Source organism: Centroberyx gerrardi, chromosome 4, assembly GCF_048128805.1.
Source record: "Centroberyx gerrardi isolate f3 chromosome 4, fCenGer3.hap1.cur.20231027, whole genome shotgun sequence".
Classification (NCBI taxonomy): domain Eukaryota; kingdom Metazoa; phylum Chordata; class Actinopteri; order Beryciformes; family Berycidae; genus Centroberyx; species Centroberyx gerrardi.
Genome location: NC_136000.1, coordinates 1,748,745 through 1,766,636, shown reverse-complemented (window position 1 = coordinate 1,766,636; position 17,892 = coordinate 1,748,745). Strand labels below are relative to the sequence as shown.

The following is a 17,892-nucleotide window of genomic DNA, read 5'->3' as shown; positions in this document are numbered from 1 at the left end:
ATAAGACACAAAAAGCTAAAATCAACCAAAACAACATACAGTATTATAACAACAATAAATGATACAAATAGACTTTACTTACCTCATGCTGACTCTTCAGTGGAGCAGAGAAGCACTGACAGTACTGAGGAGGGTTAAGAGCTTCTCCTCTATGGAAATATTCATTATCAGTGCAGCTGCAGCAAATCCTACTCATTAAGTGTTAATATTAATTAATATTTCAACATAAATCATAAGCCGCTTTATTTGTGTGCCTGATGCTAACACTCTCCAATAGATTCCAGTAGATATAGTCCAGTAGATTTTTGGAAGGTATTCCTTTAATGCTAAGACTGCTAAAAACTTCCAATCTTTTCAGCTTAGCTTTTAATGAGCCTTCATTTTAACTGTTTAATTTCATTGTGTTCCTTTAATGCAATTCATTTTGTCTATTTTTCTTTATTTGCATATTCTTATCTTTCTATTTTACTTGATTTTATTCTTTTAATGCAATGTATTTTGCTTGTTCTTTTATATATGTATTTTTTGGGGGATTTTTTTATTTGTTTGTCTTCTATTGAGCTGCATGTTGAGTATGAAAGGTGCTCTAGAACTATAGAAATAGCACTGGAGAACCTGAGAACTAAAGGCTCTGACTTTATTGACTCATAAGGTTTTTGTTTGAGTTCTTGCACCCAAATGAGGTTTAAATTCTGGTTCTGGTAAACTTTATTTTGGTGTGACGACTCAGCTTAGCATCTTATGGCTCCCCAGAGTAGAGTGGAGCAGCCGCTGGTTTTACCTCCCAGTCACATCACAGATTCAAGGTGTTCTCCAGTTTCTAGCTTTAGGAAAGAGCGATGCAAGTTCACAAACACTGACTGAACCGTCCTGTGGCACAGGAAGAACATACAGTATGCCAATTATTAAAATGGGTGGCATTCCTATGTTTATTATTCCTGTCAAACTGTGTCAAACCCATTGGTATCTCCAGTTGTAAATCTTTATAAAAACAAGAAATGAGTAAATCTGAGGATGACAAATAGGCTCCCTAAGCAGGTGTTAACTTGTTTATTATGTCAAAGTTTCTATAGCTTATACATTGACTCAAAACAATGTATTTTTGCTAAATGTTTACAGGAAAATACACTAATTGGCAAACATCCAAACCAGTCCATGAAAGAGAAGATGAAGAGAAAGCTAGCGGTCTGTAACAGGAGATGCAGAGCTGGAGAACCGGATGCTGATTTAAGCCTCGGCCTCAAACATCTTCTTCCTCCCGTCCATGCCGGCTTTGTCTTCGATGTTCTTGCGCCAGTCGCCGACGTCACGCAGTTCCTTATCCTGAAACACCGAGACGGGCACAAACCAGAGCCGGTTCAGGTGCTTTCACGAAATTGTGTCGGCAAGTTGGTGAATTTGGGTTAAGACCTGAGTCAAATAGTAATTATCACTCAGTGTAATCTGCTTAGAATCTGAGATGGGCGGGTCTGCCACAGGAAGTTTAGACAAGCACAGGAAAGTATATAAAAGTTAATTTGAATACTGTACTTTTCTGGTACTTTACTGACCCATGTTAACATCACACACTGCACTTCTATCTCTAAGTATAAACACTATGGATCTCTGACCAAACAATAACAGACTGCTTATCAATGGAAATATGCAGCACCTGCACTTCTCAATCTCACCTAGAAGAAAACAGATGATGAGTCAATACATGTCAACATTCATCTAACGCTTCACCTGTGAGTCTATTTTTTATTTCTATTTTTTTATTGTATCCTTACCTATTTTTTCTTTTTTTCTTTTTCTTTTTAATGTCATTTTACATACAATGTGATGTGTGTGTTGTATGTAAAGCACATTGGATTTTCCCTGTGTATTAAGTGTGCTATATAGATAAAGTTTGCCTTGCTTTCAGATGATGGTTGGCTACCTGACTAACATGCTAACATACCAGCAGTAGCCACAGTTGAAGCAGCATTTGCCTGGTGGCCGGTGGTCAGGTCCCAGCCTGGCTGTGATGTCTGTCTCTGCTAATCAAAGCTCTGGATCATTTTGGTACCCGCCAATAACAGATTTACAGAACAGCTGCTCACCTCCTCTTTCACCTCCTTCTTCACTTGCTTCAGGTTGGCCCTCAGGTCCATGTTGACCGTGTGCTTGGAGCCCAGCAGAGCTTTGAGCATGGCGTCAGCGGACATACGCACTTTCCTCAGGACGGGCTTCTTGAACTTCCCCTTCAGGTCCTGAACTTTGATGTTCAGGTCATCGATCTGGACAGTGGAGACATGATGCGGGATGAGCAGAGCACCGGCAGGAACTCCTCCGGCTGGAAATTGTGATAAATTCTTGCTCCAAAGAGAAGTTAAATGATGCAACTTTTGAACACAACCTCCCCATATGGACTGGATGAGATGCTGGATCTCTAGTGTTCTTATGAGCTTATTGAATTATACTGTATACAGTTCTGTGAGATGTACTTGATGAATAGGGACATTATATATATATTTATATGGGATTTTCACTTATGCCACTCACTTTAATATGGTCTTTTATCTTTTCTACTTGTGTATAGTTTCTACTTGTGGATTCTCTATTGTTTGTCTTCTGCCGTGATATATTATATATGTGTATGATGATTATTCTTAGTCACTATATTTGTGACTTTATACCTTTCCAGGTGGAGTATCATGAAGTGTCACCATTTTAAAGTATGACAGTATGAAAGTATGTCTTTATACTGATGATACTCTGCTCTATGTTGATGATGTTTTGCTATTTTTTGACTAAATGACAGAGGACAGCAGGAGTTTCTCTTCTACAGGTAGTTGTTGCTGGAGTTTTGAGGTGGGGAAGCTGGTGGAAATGGTTGACATACTCTTCTGGACATGGTTGAATTCATGGAGGTTCTCGGGTGAAAACTTTCCATCACCAGACCTGCCATGGTTACACTAAATACTTTATTTTTTTATTTTGATTTTATGTGATGTTCACTGTGTCTCAGTATTTTTGTTCATGCTGATTGCTGTCCTTTGTTATTTTTTATTTATTTTTGAAATTTCCCAGCACTTTGGTCAACAGTAGACACTGACTTGACTTTATTTGCAGTACAAAGTGCCCTCCATGGAAATGCTAGTGGAGACATAGTGGGATTCAGACTTCCTTCCCTCACATCCTCAGGTTTAGATGAGAGCGTTGTCTACCTCCTTGTTGCATTTGGTGACTTTCATGTTCAGGTCGTATCTCTCCTCATCGATCACATCGATCTTGTGATGGATTTCTCTGCACAGCTCCTAAAGGAAAACATGAACGACATGATGTTACCGGCTGTCCGTGTTAATCCGCCGCAGCAGCTTGTGTGCCGGTGTGTGACGAACCTGCAGCTCCTGCATGGACCTGGGCATGGAGACGGGGGGGCAGCTCTCCGCCATGTACCTCCTCCTCTCCTCCTCCTGCTCCTTCACTTCCTCCTCCATTAAACCTTTGGCAATGGAGAGCATCAAGCTCTGGAAGAGGACAGCAGGACAAGATGAGGAAATAATGCACAGTGCAACTCAGCATCGCTGCTTTAATCACACTGGAACATCACGCTGAACTGAGTTTTGTTTCCTGTTGCTGAGAGCGTTGTGTATCTGTATCGCTCAAAAAATTACTTAATGTGTCAACTCCCTTTTAAAATATTGTCTAGCTTTTTATCAATTACAGTAGATTACTGAAATTACTTTTAGGATGCAAATCTGTCAATAGCCATCATGGCAAGAATTCTTTTTAGCCATTAGAAATGCTTTACTAGCATATTTTTATTTTGTTGTAGTTTTCTTTATACCCTATTTTTTGCTGCTGCAATGACCCAGTTATCAATAAAGTTAATCTTATCTAATCTGCACCATGAACTAGCTGAAGCTTTCTTTGCTGCACACAACACTGTAAAAAAAACTTCAAACAAAAAACGATTTTAAGGATTTTTTTACCTTCAGATGATGCTTGCGACTCGATGACATCTTTTTACTAAAAGGTTTGAGAAAATATCATTTTGTTATGAGGAAAATTCATTGATTCATGAAAATGATTGTAAGTTAGTAATTGTCTTGATATGTTAAGAATTTGAAATACAGTAACACTATGACTTATTTGAGGCCTCACTGTAGTGGCATGATAAATTCAACTCATTTATCAAGAAAGATACACAAAAAATTATACAAGTGTTGCTTCTGTAACACTGTAACACAAACTGGTGGGTTCTGTTTAAAATATATGACCTAGAGAATTTCAGCTCCAAATTTGACAATATAGTCTTTAATTAAAATGTTTGACATGTGAGTTGTACATTTGCAATATTCAGCTCTTGTGTTACAGCTTCCTTCAACATGGCGACCACATGTAGTTATCAGATAGATAAGCGAGGCCCAGTGATTAGTAAAAGTTACTCACTCCGACATCTTGCCGTTTGTTCGGCTTCACACCCTGCAGACAAAAAGAAGAAGATTTTCCACATCAGAACAATGAGAGAGGCTGAGGCACACAGACAGATGGACAGATAACATAAATAATCCTCGCATTTTCAAAAGCGAGTATCCAGCAGGAACGTATGTGACAGGAACACCGAAAAATAATTAGCTATGATCGGCCAGCTGACACCATCAGGGAGGGAGCAGAGGTGAAGCCCGGGTCAGGGTGGGGGGGAATCAGCCTGGAAATCCTCAGTCTGGTGTTTCAGAAATAATAACTCCACTTAGAGGAAACCCGACACTAACAATCTGCCCCGACGAAAAGCACCGGCTAAATTAGGACAAGGATCTGGGCTCCAGTTGTCCCCCCTGGGCTTCTCTGTCATGGAAGGCCTGTCTTCTGGAAGATTATCAAAAAGCACCTGACACCGCCTCTGTTGCTACCTACTTCACCCCCCAAAACATCCAACATGACTGAGACGTCACCCCCCCTTCTCGGGACCCGGGACTCAGCGGGACGGTCCAGCTCGGCCGGCTCAGGATCAGACGTGTTTGACTGGGACAGAGAGCCTCTAATAAACACTGTGCATTAAAAACCATTGCTCAAAATGGCCTTTTCATAAGTATAGTGCCACGTTTTATACTGAACTTAATTCTTTTATTTTAATTGTATTCTAGGTTATATTATTGCTGTTTATTGCCATGTTTCTTTTTACTGCCTCTTTTGAAAAGTCCTATAAAAATAAAGTTTATTATTATAATTGTTGTCATTATTAGTGGTCGTAGTAACAAAAAGGGTTTGCAAGAGGAAACTTGGGACTACCAAACTGGGTATTTAAAATATTTTTTTCCATTCAGTTCATATTTAGACATCAAAATTAGAAGAAAAACACATTTGTTAAAGTGATCCACATGCTGCCGATACAGAAATACCTGATTAAAACAAAATGTCATCAAGATAGAGTAGAGTATCATCAGCATAAAGATATACTTTTATACTTTCGTACTTGAAAATGGCAACAGCATGATACTGGAGCAGCAAGTGAAACCCCAAGTCACCTTAGTGATCATTTGAAAGGAATCCTGATCATCTCTTTTCTCTCTTATCTGTTTGCTGATATATGGGGCAGATAGTGTCATTTTATTAAATCTCATATATATCATCACCTCTGATATGATGGAGGTTCCTCCTGACCACAGTCACAGAAAGACAAGCTGGAAAACCTGACAGGACATTTGATTTTCTTTGCATGTTTTATTTATTAATTCACCCACCATAGGTGTGGTGGGTCATCCTGCCTTAAAGAGCTGCTGACCCTAAAATAATTTCATCATTCAGTCTGTTTTAGTTTTAGTGTCCCATGATGCTCTAAATGAAAAGAGGCTTTTCCACCCTGATAAGAACAAAATACTGGGAGAAATGCTGAATTTGTGAAATTGTTTAGCATGAAAATGGTCAAATTTAAAGATATTGAATATCGACACAAAATATCGGCCATTGACAACTTCAGCCTAAAAGTATCGGTATCAGCCTTCAAAAACCCATATCAGTCAAACCCTGAGGGGCTTGCTGTGACTCAGCTGTGATGCAGCCTTCCTTCCTTCCTGCCTTCCTTCCTTCCAGCCTTCCTTCCTTCCAGCCTTCCTTCCTTCCAGCCTTCCTTCCAGCCTTCCTTCCTTCCTTCCTTCCTTCCTTCCTTCCTTCCAGCCTTCCTTCCTTCCTTCCTTCCTTCCCATCAGCACCAGTCTCTCCTCAGAGGCCTCATTTAGAAAAGCTAAAATAATATTGTGCTTACAACCAAATCTGAGCCAAAGTTGTGATTTATGAAGTTACCTTAATATTAAAATATGACATTTACATAGATTTTCTCAAATATTCAATGAAATATAATAAGACAGAACAGATTTCTATCATCAGCTAAGCCATGCAAGATTCCACATGTAGGAACATGCAGTGATGCAGCTTTGTTTGACTGGAGATGAACTTGTCCTGCATCATACTGTACTTCGCAATGATACATTATTTCTTTCCCCACTATATGATGTTTGTCTGTATGAAATGTGATGCATTGTATTTTAAACCCTGTCTGCAAACCAAATTTGACTTGCGGGACAATAACCTTTTGAACTGGGTTGAAAGCTTGCCATGAATATCATTATTTTAAGTCAGGCTTTACATGGATAGTCCAGTGTTGATACTCAACCTCCTATCAAGTGACTTAAAAGTCTACTGAGTTTCAAGTGATATTCATAATTGTGTGAAAAGTAGTTTATAGATTATTGAGGGGTTAGGGTTAGTCTAAAGTCAGGTTTAGGGTTTCATCGATGCACCAAAAAGGCAAGTGATATTTTGTTAAACATCAAAATTTGTCACCTGATAGTTGAATTTCAACATTGGACTATCCAAACAAAGTGTTTCCATATTTTTTTTAACCATTTTCTATGTGATGATTGTATCAGTGAATCAAAGATGAAGCAAAAGAACCATTTTGTGAGCGAAGCCCCAGGTCGGCTGCTGGCTCAGACGCTCTGCTCTCTGAGGCATCAATTCCATTCAAATAATTTGCGGTGACACCAAGATAAACACTGAGACTATCGCTTTCCGGCTCCATCACACACCAGGGTCCATTTACACACACACACCTCATCACACCGCACTTCAGAAGCATTTGGATGAATCACCGCTCGGCTTTACCTTCTCGTCCAAAAACAACAATATTTACCCTTTAAAGTCTCGATTCGGCCGACAGCATCACCTTCATCTTAGAGCAGTTTCTAATGAGCTGGATCCTTGTCACATTTGCATTTTCACAACACATCCCAAACATTTTAACATCCAAAAAACAACATCCGTCGTGTTTTCTGTCTCCAGCATCTACAAGCTTCACATGACAAGAGCTGAAAGAAAACCACCAAGTCACACCTGAAAACAACCAAATCCTCGCCTACAATCAAGAACTGCTCGACAACAAGCAAGCGACGAACACTGAAGGACCGAAGCTCATATCTGAATCATAATTTCTGCAAAAAAAAAACAGCAGTAAAGGAAAGGCAGCAGCATGGAAGGATGCAATAAGAGTCTCACCTATCAGCCGAGGACAGAAAGAGAAGGGAGCGGCAGATTTTGGGAAGTGGCTCGGCGGCGGCATTATAAGTTGGTATATATGGCATTCCCCAACGGCAAAGGAAACCCCATCTTTCTCTTTATGGAAGTAGATTTACCCACAGACCAATAGGCGGACCAGCACCTGAAATACTATATCTGCCCCCCCCCCACCTCCTCCTCCCCAGCCCTGCCCAGTATAAATAACCCTTCCATCCAGATTGTGGTACTTCTTCTATTATTCCAGCCGACCCCTCCCTCCTCCAAAGGAGGCCGGTCCGCCCGCCTGGAGGTGAAAACCAGGAGGAATGGCGTGGCGAGAGGAAGCGGACGGCCGCTCCGCAACCAGATCTGACTCTATAAAGAGATTATTACCGTATAAACACATCTCAAGTAGAGAAAACAAGTGTGTTTCATCTCAGAGCGGAGCGCTGTGAGGCGGGCAGAGCCGAGGAAACCGAGGGAACCGCAGTGATGAAAGTTGAGGGAGCGACAGGTGGGAGGAGAGAAAAACAACTGAGAGAGGAGAGAGGAGGCAAGCAGTCATTCAAGACGCGCTAAATGGACGCTATTAAGAAGCTGTTAATAGGTGCTGGCTAGTGAGGAGGAGAAGTGAGAAGTGGAAAGCGGCACAGCGAGGCTTTTTAAACTAAGATCACACAGGCTGTTCTTTACAGACACTCAAACATCCATGACTCAGACACTCAAAAGACTCAAAAAAAAAAAGTCCTGAATAGAAAAGAATGATCCAGCACTGATGTCAGACACAACTCTCTCTTATGTTTCCTGTTAGCTTTGAACTTACTAATCTTTCTCAAACCGTTTAGCAGAAACATGTCAGCAAGTCGCAGCAGCTGGAGGAAGACGATTCCCAGCAGGCAGGAAGGCCTTTCAGAGGAACACAAGCACAGAAATGACTAATAATACTCCAGAGGAAACTGAGATACTGCAGCAGCAAAGAGTAGGATCTCAATAAAAATACAATAAAAAATAAAAGCAGTGTGTATTAGTTCATTTGTCCAGGTAGGGAGGGATGAAGATAATGAATGCTTGATTTGCAGTAAAGTTGCACAGCTAATGCAGGAGGTGAAATTGGAATCAGGTATTTCAGTGTTAAAACACCCAAAGTTAGGATTAGGATATACAGTAGTTATTGTTATTAAAATTATGAGCAAACTTGCACATTTCCCCCCTCACTAATGCATGTGACAGGCAGAAAGCCCTTTTCACTGCGGGGTCAGGAGGAGGCAAACCAGATATTTTTTTGTAATTTTTGTTTGTATTATATCACTGGCTATGGTGTTTCTACCAGGGAGGTGGAAGTGAAAGAGGTGTGTGTGTGGAGGGAGGTGTGTGTGTGTGTGTGTGTGGGGGGGGGGGGGCATGGATGCTGGTGAAAGACAGGCCGCACCATGTGAAGCTGCAGACGCTAATAATAAGTGAAAGGACGAGGAATCCCTTCAACCACAACCACTGCTATTACAGTTCATCAGGAACAGTGTGATCATGTCAAGATGGTATAATGTTCTGTGTTCAGTACTTTATTGTCATCTCAACATGGCTGGTTGGGATTTGCTTTGGCGAGCTCACTTAAAACAGAGGGACAAAGGAACGACGAAGACGTAAAACACAAAGAAAACAAAGAACACAAGGTAAGACATAAGATAGAAGCAATAAAATACCATAAAACAAAATAAAATACCATAAACTAAAACATATGTACCATAGGGATAAAGCAACCACTATACATGCCATATTGCACACTCACTTAAATATGCAAATATGTGACTCAATAAAGGCATGAGTCATTTTGTTAAGTGGGTTCCTCTGACAGAAGAGCCAAACTACAGAAATGTGTTATGTCTTTAGCAATATTTGTTTTGTCTTTGATTTAAATATTCATTCCCTTTTTCTAAATCAGTAAATTAGAGTTCATTAATCTTCACTGCAGATCATCACATCATCAACTATCCAGAGTTCAAGTTAAAGGTTTCCACAATCAAAACTTCAAGGAAAACTCCTCTGATTCTCTTCACTGTCAGATCTGATCGGTCTGTGATGTTCAACACATTCAGGAGTTATTTAGTGATGAAGTGTCATTTACTTTTCTGGCGAACCCGCTTTCCCTCGACCTGCCTCGTCTGCTTCTACCGCAGTTAAGTGATTTATTACATTTCCCAGAATGCTTTTCGACAACCTCCAGAGAACGGGGCAGCAACTTGCTTTCAGCTGTGGGTTTTACGTGCAGATGGGGAGAGCGAAGCGAGAGTTTTTCCCAGTCTTGAAAAATTGAGTATCCCCTTCCTCGAACCCCAACCTGTCTCTCTGCTGCAGTGCATTCTGGTCTCTCTCCTGCTCCTGCAGTGCATTCTGGTCTCTCTCCTGCTCCTGTGGGTGGAGAAACTGGTCTCTCTCCTCTTCTACGATGGATTTCTCCCTGTATGATTGTTGAACGTCTCTCGGTGCAAAATGGCGGCTCTAGAAAGAAGCCCTCGCTCTTTGATTCTGAGGGACTGAAACTTTTTCTGATATCGAACGTTTGGCCGGTTATTCACAGGAATAAGAAACATCCACCAAACACCAAATTGGGCAATAATAATCATTTTTTGACCGTGATAAAGTGTTTTAGGGGGAGTTTTCGTGTGACGAAGCTCCAGCGGTCCGGAGGCTTTACAGTCCTAAATACATTGGCTCCGGTCTCAAGGATGTGATGAGAGGAGACGACCAAAATAGACGAGTTACATGTAACCTAATGAAGTGGCTGACAAGTGATAGTGATGACAGGCTCACAACAGAACTGAGCTTTTCTGTAGCAACTGGCAACTGATTCACGCTCTGTTTCTAGATTTTTGTTTTTTTTAACTGTAACACACAACAATAAAAGGAAAAAACCATTTCATAGCTCCTAAATTTTCAGATTATCATTATCTGTTGTCAGTGTTGAGGTTTCTTTTAATCCACTGTAGTCGGTACAGGAAACCACTGACCAGAGGTTAAAGGATCAGTTTTGTTAATTCCTCTCTTCCTCCTGTAGCTGTTGGACCCACAGACAGTATTGTCTGTGGTTGTTGGACCCACAGACAGTATTGTCTCCAGTCAGCTGTCAGTTGAAGCTCCGCTGCCTCTTGCTGCAACAACGAGTCCAAACTGTTTGTCAGAATATCTCCAGAGAAGCCGTCTGTGTCTCCACAGAGTCGAGAGGAAACAGACTCAGTTCCTCCGTTACTCAACTTTCACTAATCAGGAAATCACAGAACTATTTCTCTCCGCCGCAGCACAGAGCGCTGTGGGGTGAAAGGCGGTTCCCGGCGGAGCGATCTGGTTCCGGACGGTCGGGTCAGATCGTAAACAGTAGAGTTCGGTAGAAGACGATCCGCCGAGGGGAAACGGTCGGTGCCGCTGAGAGAAATATGTCGGTCGCTCTCCGGATCGTTTTCACAGACTGGATTTTCTGGAGATATTCTGACGAACCCCATTTGGACTCAGCTGACTCTGGAGCCAATATTGTCTGTGGGTCCAATACTACAAGGTATAGAAGAGACTCATTATATAAAGGTCCAAAATCCATGAATTTATCCTTTAATGGATCCCAGAAGAATTCAACAGCCAATTTCACTATTTACCCAGCTCAACATACAGAAATATACTGCATCTCCAAACGGTGGTTCGTTACTTGCTTTGGTGAGCCAAGGCCAGAATCCACCATCCAGTGGCCGGTGGTAATCTCCCACCTGGATTATATGAAATGGATTCAGTCCGTTCAACTGTGGATTAAAAGTCAACCTGTGCTTTCCAAAGACCTGAGAAGAAAGAAAAATCTGATAAAACTGGTGCTTATTTAGAATATTATAGAATTTCTAATACTCAAGTCATCAACAGAACAGACATTCAGTATATCTTTTTAATATTTCGACAGTACAAATTATATTTGACTTAAAAACATGACACGAGAAATACATTGCTTCACATATTTGAACGTCATATTCATTGAGAACATTCTGGGCCATTGAGAAATCACCTGAGAGAACAAGTTATAAAACCTAACAAGTTGATATGACTGTGACTTGGAGACTTCAATAGCAAAACAAGTCATCTACAACAAGAGAAATCAAAATATGACACATCGTCTACTGCAGAGCCTGGTAAAAACATTAAAGTATCTGTCCAGAGAGAGAATGGCCTTTGTTTTACAGCGTGCAGTTGCACAAAATCACCAGTCGTTACCACTCATCACCATTTGCATTTAGTAAAACACTGGTATTGTACACTAACTGATCACTAGCAAAAATATTACAGCAATAACTACTCTAAACGAATGTCATGTTCATCAATTTTTCCCCAAAATAAAACATTGATAGCATCAATATGCAACATTTTACAGCATACCATAAAAGTTTTAAGTCAATGCCCATCAACTGCATACAAAGTGTGCAAATGTCACCGTACAGTCACGAGACGAATCCAGACGAAGGCACCGAACTTTAATCTTCCACTCACCACACCACTCACATGACGACTGACAGCTATATGGTTGTTGCTGAATTCTCCCGTTTAATTCAATGGACAGAGCGTAGATAAGAACGGCGTGAAGTTTTAGATGGGCCACGCCTACAAAAGTGCGGTACAAGTGTAAAAACCCTATTGAAGTTCTATGGACAAAATAAAATAAATCAGAATATTCTGTGGTTGCTTTTTCTGTGATCTAATAATTGATGTGAAATGTATTTGTTGTTAATTGCATGATCATTATAATTTATTTATCTGGAAGTCACAAACAAGCTGTCAAACTTTCGTTCAAGAGAGCAGTCGTGTTCGCATTTTGAGACTTAAAAAAAAAAAAAAAAAATTCATGATCCTGCCGTTTGATAATCGTGAAAAGGAAACGACAAATTATTTACATCATATACATTTCACATCAATTATTAGAACAGAAAAAGCAACCACAGAAAATGACGATTTTTGGTTTTGCTCATAGAAATGGATTCGGGTTTCTCACTTTGTAGGCACGACTTTTCTCCCGTCATCGCCGTTCTTATCTACTGAACACGGTTAGAGGTTTGATTCCCAACTGAGGCCGCCCAAGCAGAAAAAACAAAAAAAAACAACTGGATGCACACACAGTAAGGTGCTTTGGATAAAAGTGTCTGCCAAGGTGTAGATGTTGAATCCCTTTTGTTGTTTATAAAAAAAAAAGTCCCTTTACATGGAGCAGGGTCAGTTGGCCTGGGCTGACTGAAGAGGATCAGGGTGGATTTCACAGGAAGCTGAACCAGGCTGGAGAATCAGGTCCTGTCCACACTTATATGGATATTTCTGAAAATGCATTTTTTCCTCCTCCGTTTTCAAAAAACCTCCTGTCCACACCAACAGTGTTTTAGAAAATCTCTCCGTCCACACAAGAACGCAAAAACGATTTACAACACCTCCGCAGTGTTCACGTTGTGGAGGTGCTTTCTGCTGTTTTCCAGCGGTTTCCGTTCAAAATGACATTATTTCCCATGGAAGGGCGTGGATTCCACGCTCACCAGCGGCTGCACAGCAGATCGCAGATATTTCCACCGTGGTTGGTCGTGCAAAGAGTGGAAAACAGTTCAACTGGAGCAGATAAGATCCACGCTCACTTCTCACAAGAGGACAACTCAGCGCTGCTTTGGTTGCCTGGCAACAAACTGAGCGCTCTGCTTCGTTTCTGCCACTTTTTTCAAAAGCGCGGCAGATTGCGGATTTCAAGCAGAAGAGTAAAGTAAGAGAAGTACAGCTAGGATGAAACACGTCATCAAACCTAACGGTACTGACCACACAGAAACAAGCTTGTGGTCCGCCATCGCTCGAACGTTCCTGACGCTGCTCAGTACAAATAAAACAACAATTGCCATCCACAAGTTGAGGTCATGATGTCAGCGTTTTCCAAAAGCTTCGTTTCACCGGTCCACACGAATACACACCAGCATTTTTAAAAATCTCCACCCTGGAAGGCGTTTTCTAAAAGCTCAGTTTTCAGTGACTTAAAACACCATTTTCGTGTGACGGGAGGCCAAAACGCAGAGAAAATACTAAGTTTTCAAAAATATCTGTATACATGTGGACGAGGCCTCACTCTCAGGAATGCTATAAAAGAATTTCATCAGACTTAACATGCAGTTAATTTCATTATCGTAACTATAGTCAACTAATGTAAGCTACCTGCTATTTTCCCTTGTTTGCAGCCAGAATGGGCAAATGGCCTGGAAACAGATCCAATAAATCATCAGGGAAAGAAAAAAGGTTCCCTCCCTCTCACTGTCTGTGCACCAAGTCCACAGGATCCTGTAGGAGAGGTGATGCTGTTTTTACAGACAGCTGATTGGTTAGGAGGTGGGCTTCTTTACGTCCTGATCCGATAACCTAAATATAAGCTGCTGCGGAGCATGGTGATGTAAATCCAGTATCGCTTTTGAACGCGTGTGTCGATCTGTCATGTTGATGGACACACTGGGAAGTGGAGACTGGGGACGCAAGCATATGACATCATCAGGGGGACGGGGGATTCGAAAAGAAGATTCGTTCGACTTGGGGATTAATGAATCCGGGTTTCTGCCAACTTTGAAGTGGTTCCAAAACAGAACCGGGCAACGGAGCCCAACCCTACTACTGTCTCTTCATGAAACAGACCTCAGAGCAGGAAACTTTCATCCAGCAGGTTGGCTGGTGGAGTCTACAACTCAGCAGACACTTTCCCTGTTTCATCAGCTAAAATGGGTTTTAGAAAAGAAAACAGCCTGGCCTGTGGCTGGCAGCATCATCAAACTCACAGCCACAGCACAAACTTACTGCATTTAGCTGGTGGTGGTGATGGTTATTTCACACCATGTAGGTGACTAATTATTTCAACCATACTTATTAAAAAAAAAAAAAAAAAACTTACTAAAGCTACCTAGCAACACTGTGCATTTGTAACCCTGTGAGTAGTGCAAAACATCTCTTGCAGTGTTAACACTGAATCCCAGTTCAGTGGTTCTGACACTAATACTGATACAGATACACATCATCCAGCTTCACTGCAAACACAAAAGCTCAAAATCACAAAGCCACAGTCTGAGCACCACAGAGATTTAACCAGAGGACTGTGGCAAACTGCAGGGACCGACAGGACTTCCTCACAGAGGACAGCGGGGCCGTTCATCTTCCGTCGAATATGACCGTGGAAAACATAAGAAAAAAAAAGTCACACAGAACAGAAGCGGGTCAGATTTAAAATGGGTATCCATGTGCAAAGTCCCCTCTTGTGACAGCAGGGGGGATTAGTCGATACTGTGGTCTAGTCAGCGGTGAGAAGTCACGTTCTGTCCTCCAGGCTTCAGTTTATCAGCAGCAGAATTCGCAGCGATATTGGAACAGGGTTGGAAACTTAAGTAGTCCATCCAAAATTTACCAGCCACTTAACCAGCAAAACTGATTTTTTTTGGAAGAGAAACAAACCCCCAAATGACGGTTGGTTACTTTCTCTAATTTACAAGCAACAGCCAAAGTTCCCCAGCGTCTGGTTGGTGGCTTGAAGTAATTTCCCACCCTGCACTAGAATGACATCAATAATCTCCTGAGATCTCCCATTAAAAATTCCCCTGATATAAAAACATCATCACACCAGCATGGCACAGAACTGAAGCATGACTATATGAACTATACAGCCAAGACAATTACATTTTCATACCAAGAAGCTGTGTACAATACAATTAGTCTATTGCGTCTCCTTTTCTGGGGGGGTCACAGGTCACATTTACAGGTTATAAGAGGAAAATACATCAATTTCGCAAATAACTTTTACAACCACCGAACTCAAGTGGAAACAACAACATCCAGTTGACCAGTCTACAGGGAAAAGCACAGCTGCCCTTCGTTGTCCATAGGAAAATATCCAATACCGTGGTAGGGTAGAAAAATAAAGAGTGTCATGAGCAGCAGCCGAGGATGTTGGGTAACGGAGTCAGGTCCATGCCAGTTTGCGTGAGATGGCCTGTTTGAAGCACTCTGGGTCGACGTTGCCCCCGGGCCGCAGAGCTCGCTCCAGGCTCACCAGGACGTTCTGGTGGCACTCCCTGATGTTCAGCGGGTATTTGGCCCTCAGCAGCTCGTAGGCGGCGATCAGCCTCATGTTCTGCTTCACCATCAGGTACTGGATGATGCAGGTCGGCGCCAGGGAGAAGCCGTCCCGGCAGTGGACCAAGACGCGCTTCCTCTTCTCGGTGGAGGCGTCGATGCACTCGTTGATGTCTTCGAAGCAGCGCTGCTTTAGGGCCGGCCCGTCGCCCAGAGCGTCCGGCACGTCGCCGATGTCCACCTTGAGGCGGGACCAGCTGTGCCGCACGCCGCGGGAGCAGGTGCAGGGAATGAGGCTGAGGCTGGGGCCCGGCTCGCCCGGCAGGCCGCTCATGTCGATGATGCTGTCGATGTTGTTGCGGCACAGCGTGCGCCCGTTGTACGCCGCGTTCAGGTTGCCGACGTAGATGTAGTCCGTCACCTTGGAAATGACGGGTTCGGAGTACTGGAAGTGTTCGGGGCCGGCGGGTTTGGGCTCTGGGGTGTCCGGGCCCCTGCCGCCCACGCCGGCCGGCCCCGTGGCGGCCCGCCTGCTGTAGTTGCGCAGCTTCTTGGAGCCGGAGCGGGAGGGGGGGTTGGAGTCGGACTCGGAGCTGCTGTTCCAGGGCGGAGAGAAGAGCGAGAAGCGGCTGGAGGACTTGCTCTTGTTGAGGATGTCCACCGGGCTGGACAGGCCCGAGCTGGACGCCGTGGTGGAAGAGGAGGCACAGAACAGCGACGCCCGCTCCAGAGAGCCGGTGCTGCTGGCCGCTCCGGCGCTGTGGGCCTGCTCCATCTGCAACACACGGATCTGACATTAGGCGACTGTTCTCCAACACAACTTACAGTACCGTGACCAGGACGGCGATGTGCGGACATACCTGGGCTTTCAGGTTGTTCTTCCACTCCTGCGTCTCCAGAGCCTTGAAGCGTCCGGAGCTGTCGGAGGAGACGGACAGGCAGAGGGGCCGGTGGGCTCGGGGGGGCAGCTGGGGGGTGAGGGCCATGGGGACGGGACGGGCGTCGGCCTGCTCGTTCCTACTCATCATCAAATTTGGACAGGAGCCTGGGTCACACGGACGAAGCCGAACCAGGGGTGAAACACAGGTAGAAACTTGTTTGTTGTTCATGTCTGAAGAAGAGCTCACGCTTGAAACGTTACATGTGGTGGTAATAAACACCATTTTGAGCAATTTCTAGTGTGCGGACTCCATCTTATAATAAGAAACTTGTTTGTAGCCTGACCAGTACTGTCCGACCCCAGTGCAGTGGTTCTCAACCTGGGGGTTGCAGGATTTTTTTTTTGTGGGTGGGGGGGCAAGATGATTTATGGGACAAGAAATAAACATATTTCTGTCATACAAATTCATGATCATGACAATTTTTTTTTTCTAATTTTGTTTTTTTTCTTGTGAAATATTGAATAGTTTTCAGCCTCTAGGCCTTCTCTGATATCAAATAAAACAACCTGAAAAGGGAAAATCATTCTCTGGTTGGACTGTCTTTGATAGAGAGTCGCGAGTGGGCAATGCTTCGTTTTAAGAAGTCACAAGCCAAAAAGATTGAGAACCACTGTTGTATTGTATAGATATTGTATATATATTAATTAAAACACAGGACGCAAAATAACCCAGGTGTGCAGTAATGTAGGGTGACATACCTCCGTGAAAAACATATATATTAAGTATTTTAGCTGGTAAAGGTTATTCTTGGCAGATCATTTTTCAGTTCACCAGCCCCTTTGCAGGTGACACAAAAAGTTAAATTTCGGACACAGCTCACACGAGTAATATGGTTGATAGTGCATGGTACGGCACTGGTGTAAACTCAGTCAGCTCAGCAATATCAGAACAGATGATCTATGGTTCATCAGTTACTTCAACAGGCTGACATGACGCTCCTAAATATTAAATAATATGATGTTGCAATCAACAAACAAAATCTCAGTGTGGCCTTAATGCTGCCACCAGTCCAGAGGCATCTAAGACTCCTCTCATTTCAGGAAAGATGCAAATAATACAGATACAAAACCTTTTTCCTTGAGGATTTACCTACCAGCACATTCTGAGCGAGTGATGGATTGAATCTGCAGTGTGTTGTGGCTTTTGAAAACGTTGTGAAGATTCCTCGCAATACCTGTGAACGAAGAAGTCATGGAAGAATGACACAAATCAACATTTTAGTTTCTCCTGAGGTTATTATTTACAGTTTGGAACACAGGAAGACGACGGTCTTACCGATCCTGCCATTCTGCTTGCAGAACACTTTTTTATCCAGCAGCTTGTGTGCATTCACGTCTTT

General features: G+C 42.7%; 1 protein-coding gene and 1 long non-coding RNA gene across 2 annotated transcripts in view; both read right to left on the bottom strand.

The window, feature by feature from the left end:
* LOC139919289 (uncharacterized) overlaps positions 1–17,892 on the bottom strand; it is an 85,620-nt gene that overhangs the window by 14,085 nt on the left and 53,643 nt on the right. The gene's annotated exons all lie outside the window — the stretch shown is intronic.
* LOC139919285 (troponin I, fast skeletal muscle-like) lies at positions 1,036–7,628 on the bottom strand. Its single transcript, XM_071908977.2, has 7 exons — positions 7,519–7,628; positions 4,417–4,449; positions 3,957–3,993; positions 3,363–3,491; positions 3,189–3,278; positions 2,082–2,258; positions 1,036–1,323 (listed from the first exon to the last, which is right to left on the bottom strand). Exons 2-7 carry the CDS (start codon positions 4,422–4,424, stop codon positions 1,228–1,230), a joined length of 537 nt encoding a protein of 178 aa, XP_071765078.1. The 5' UTR covers positions 4,425–4,449; positions 7,519–7,628; the 3' UTR covers positions 1,036–1,227.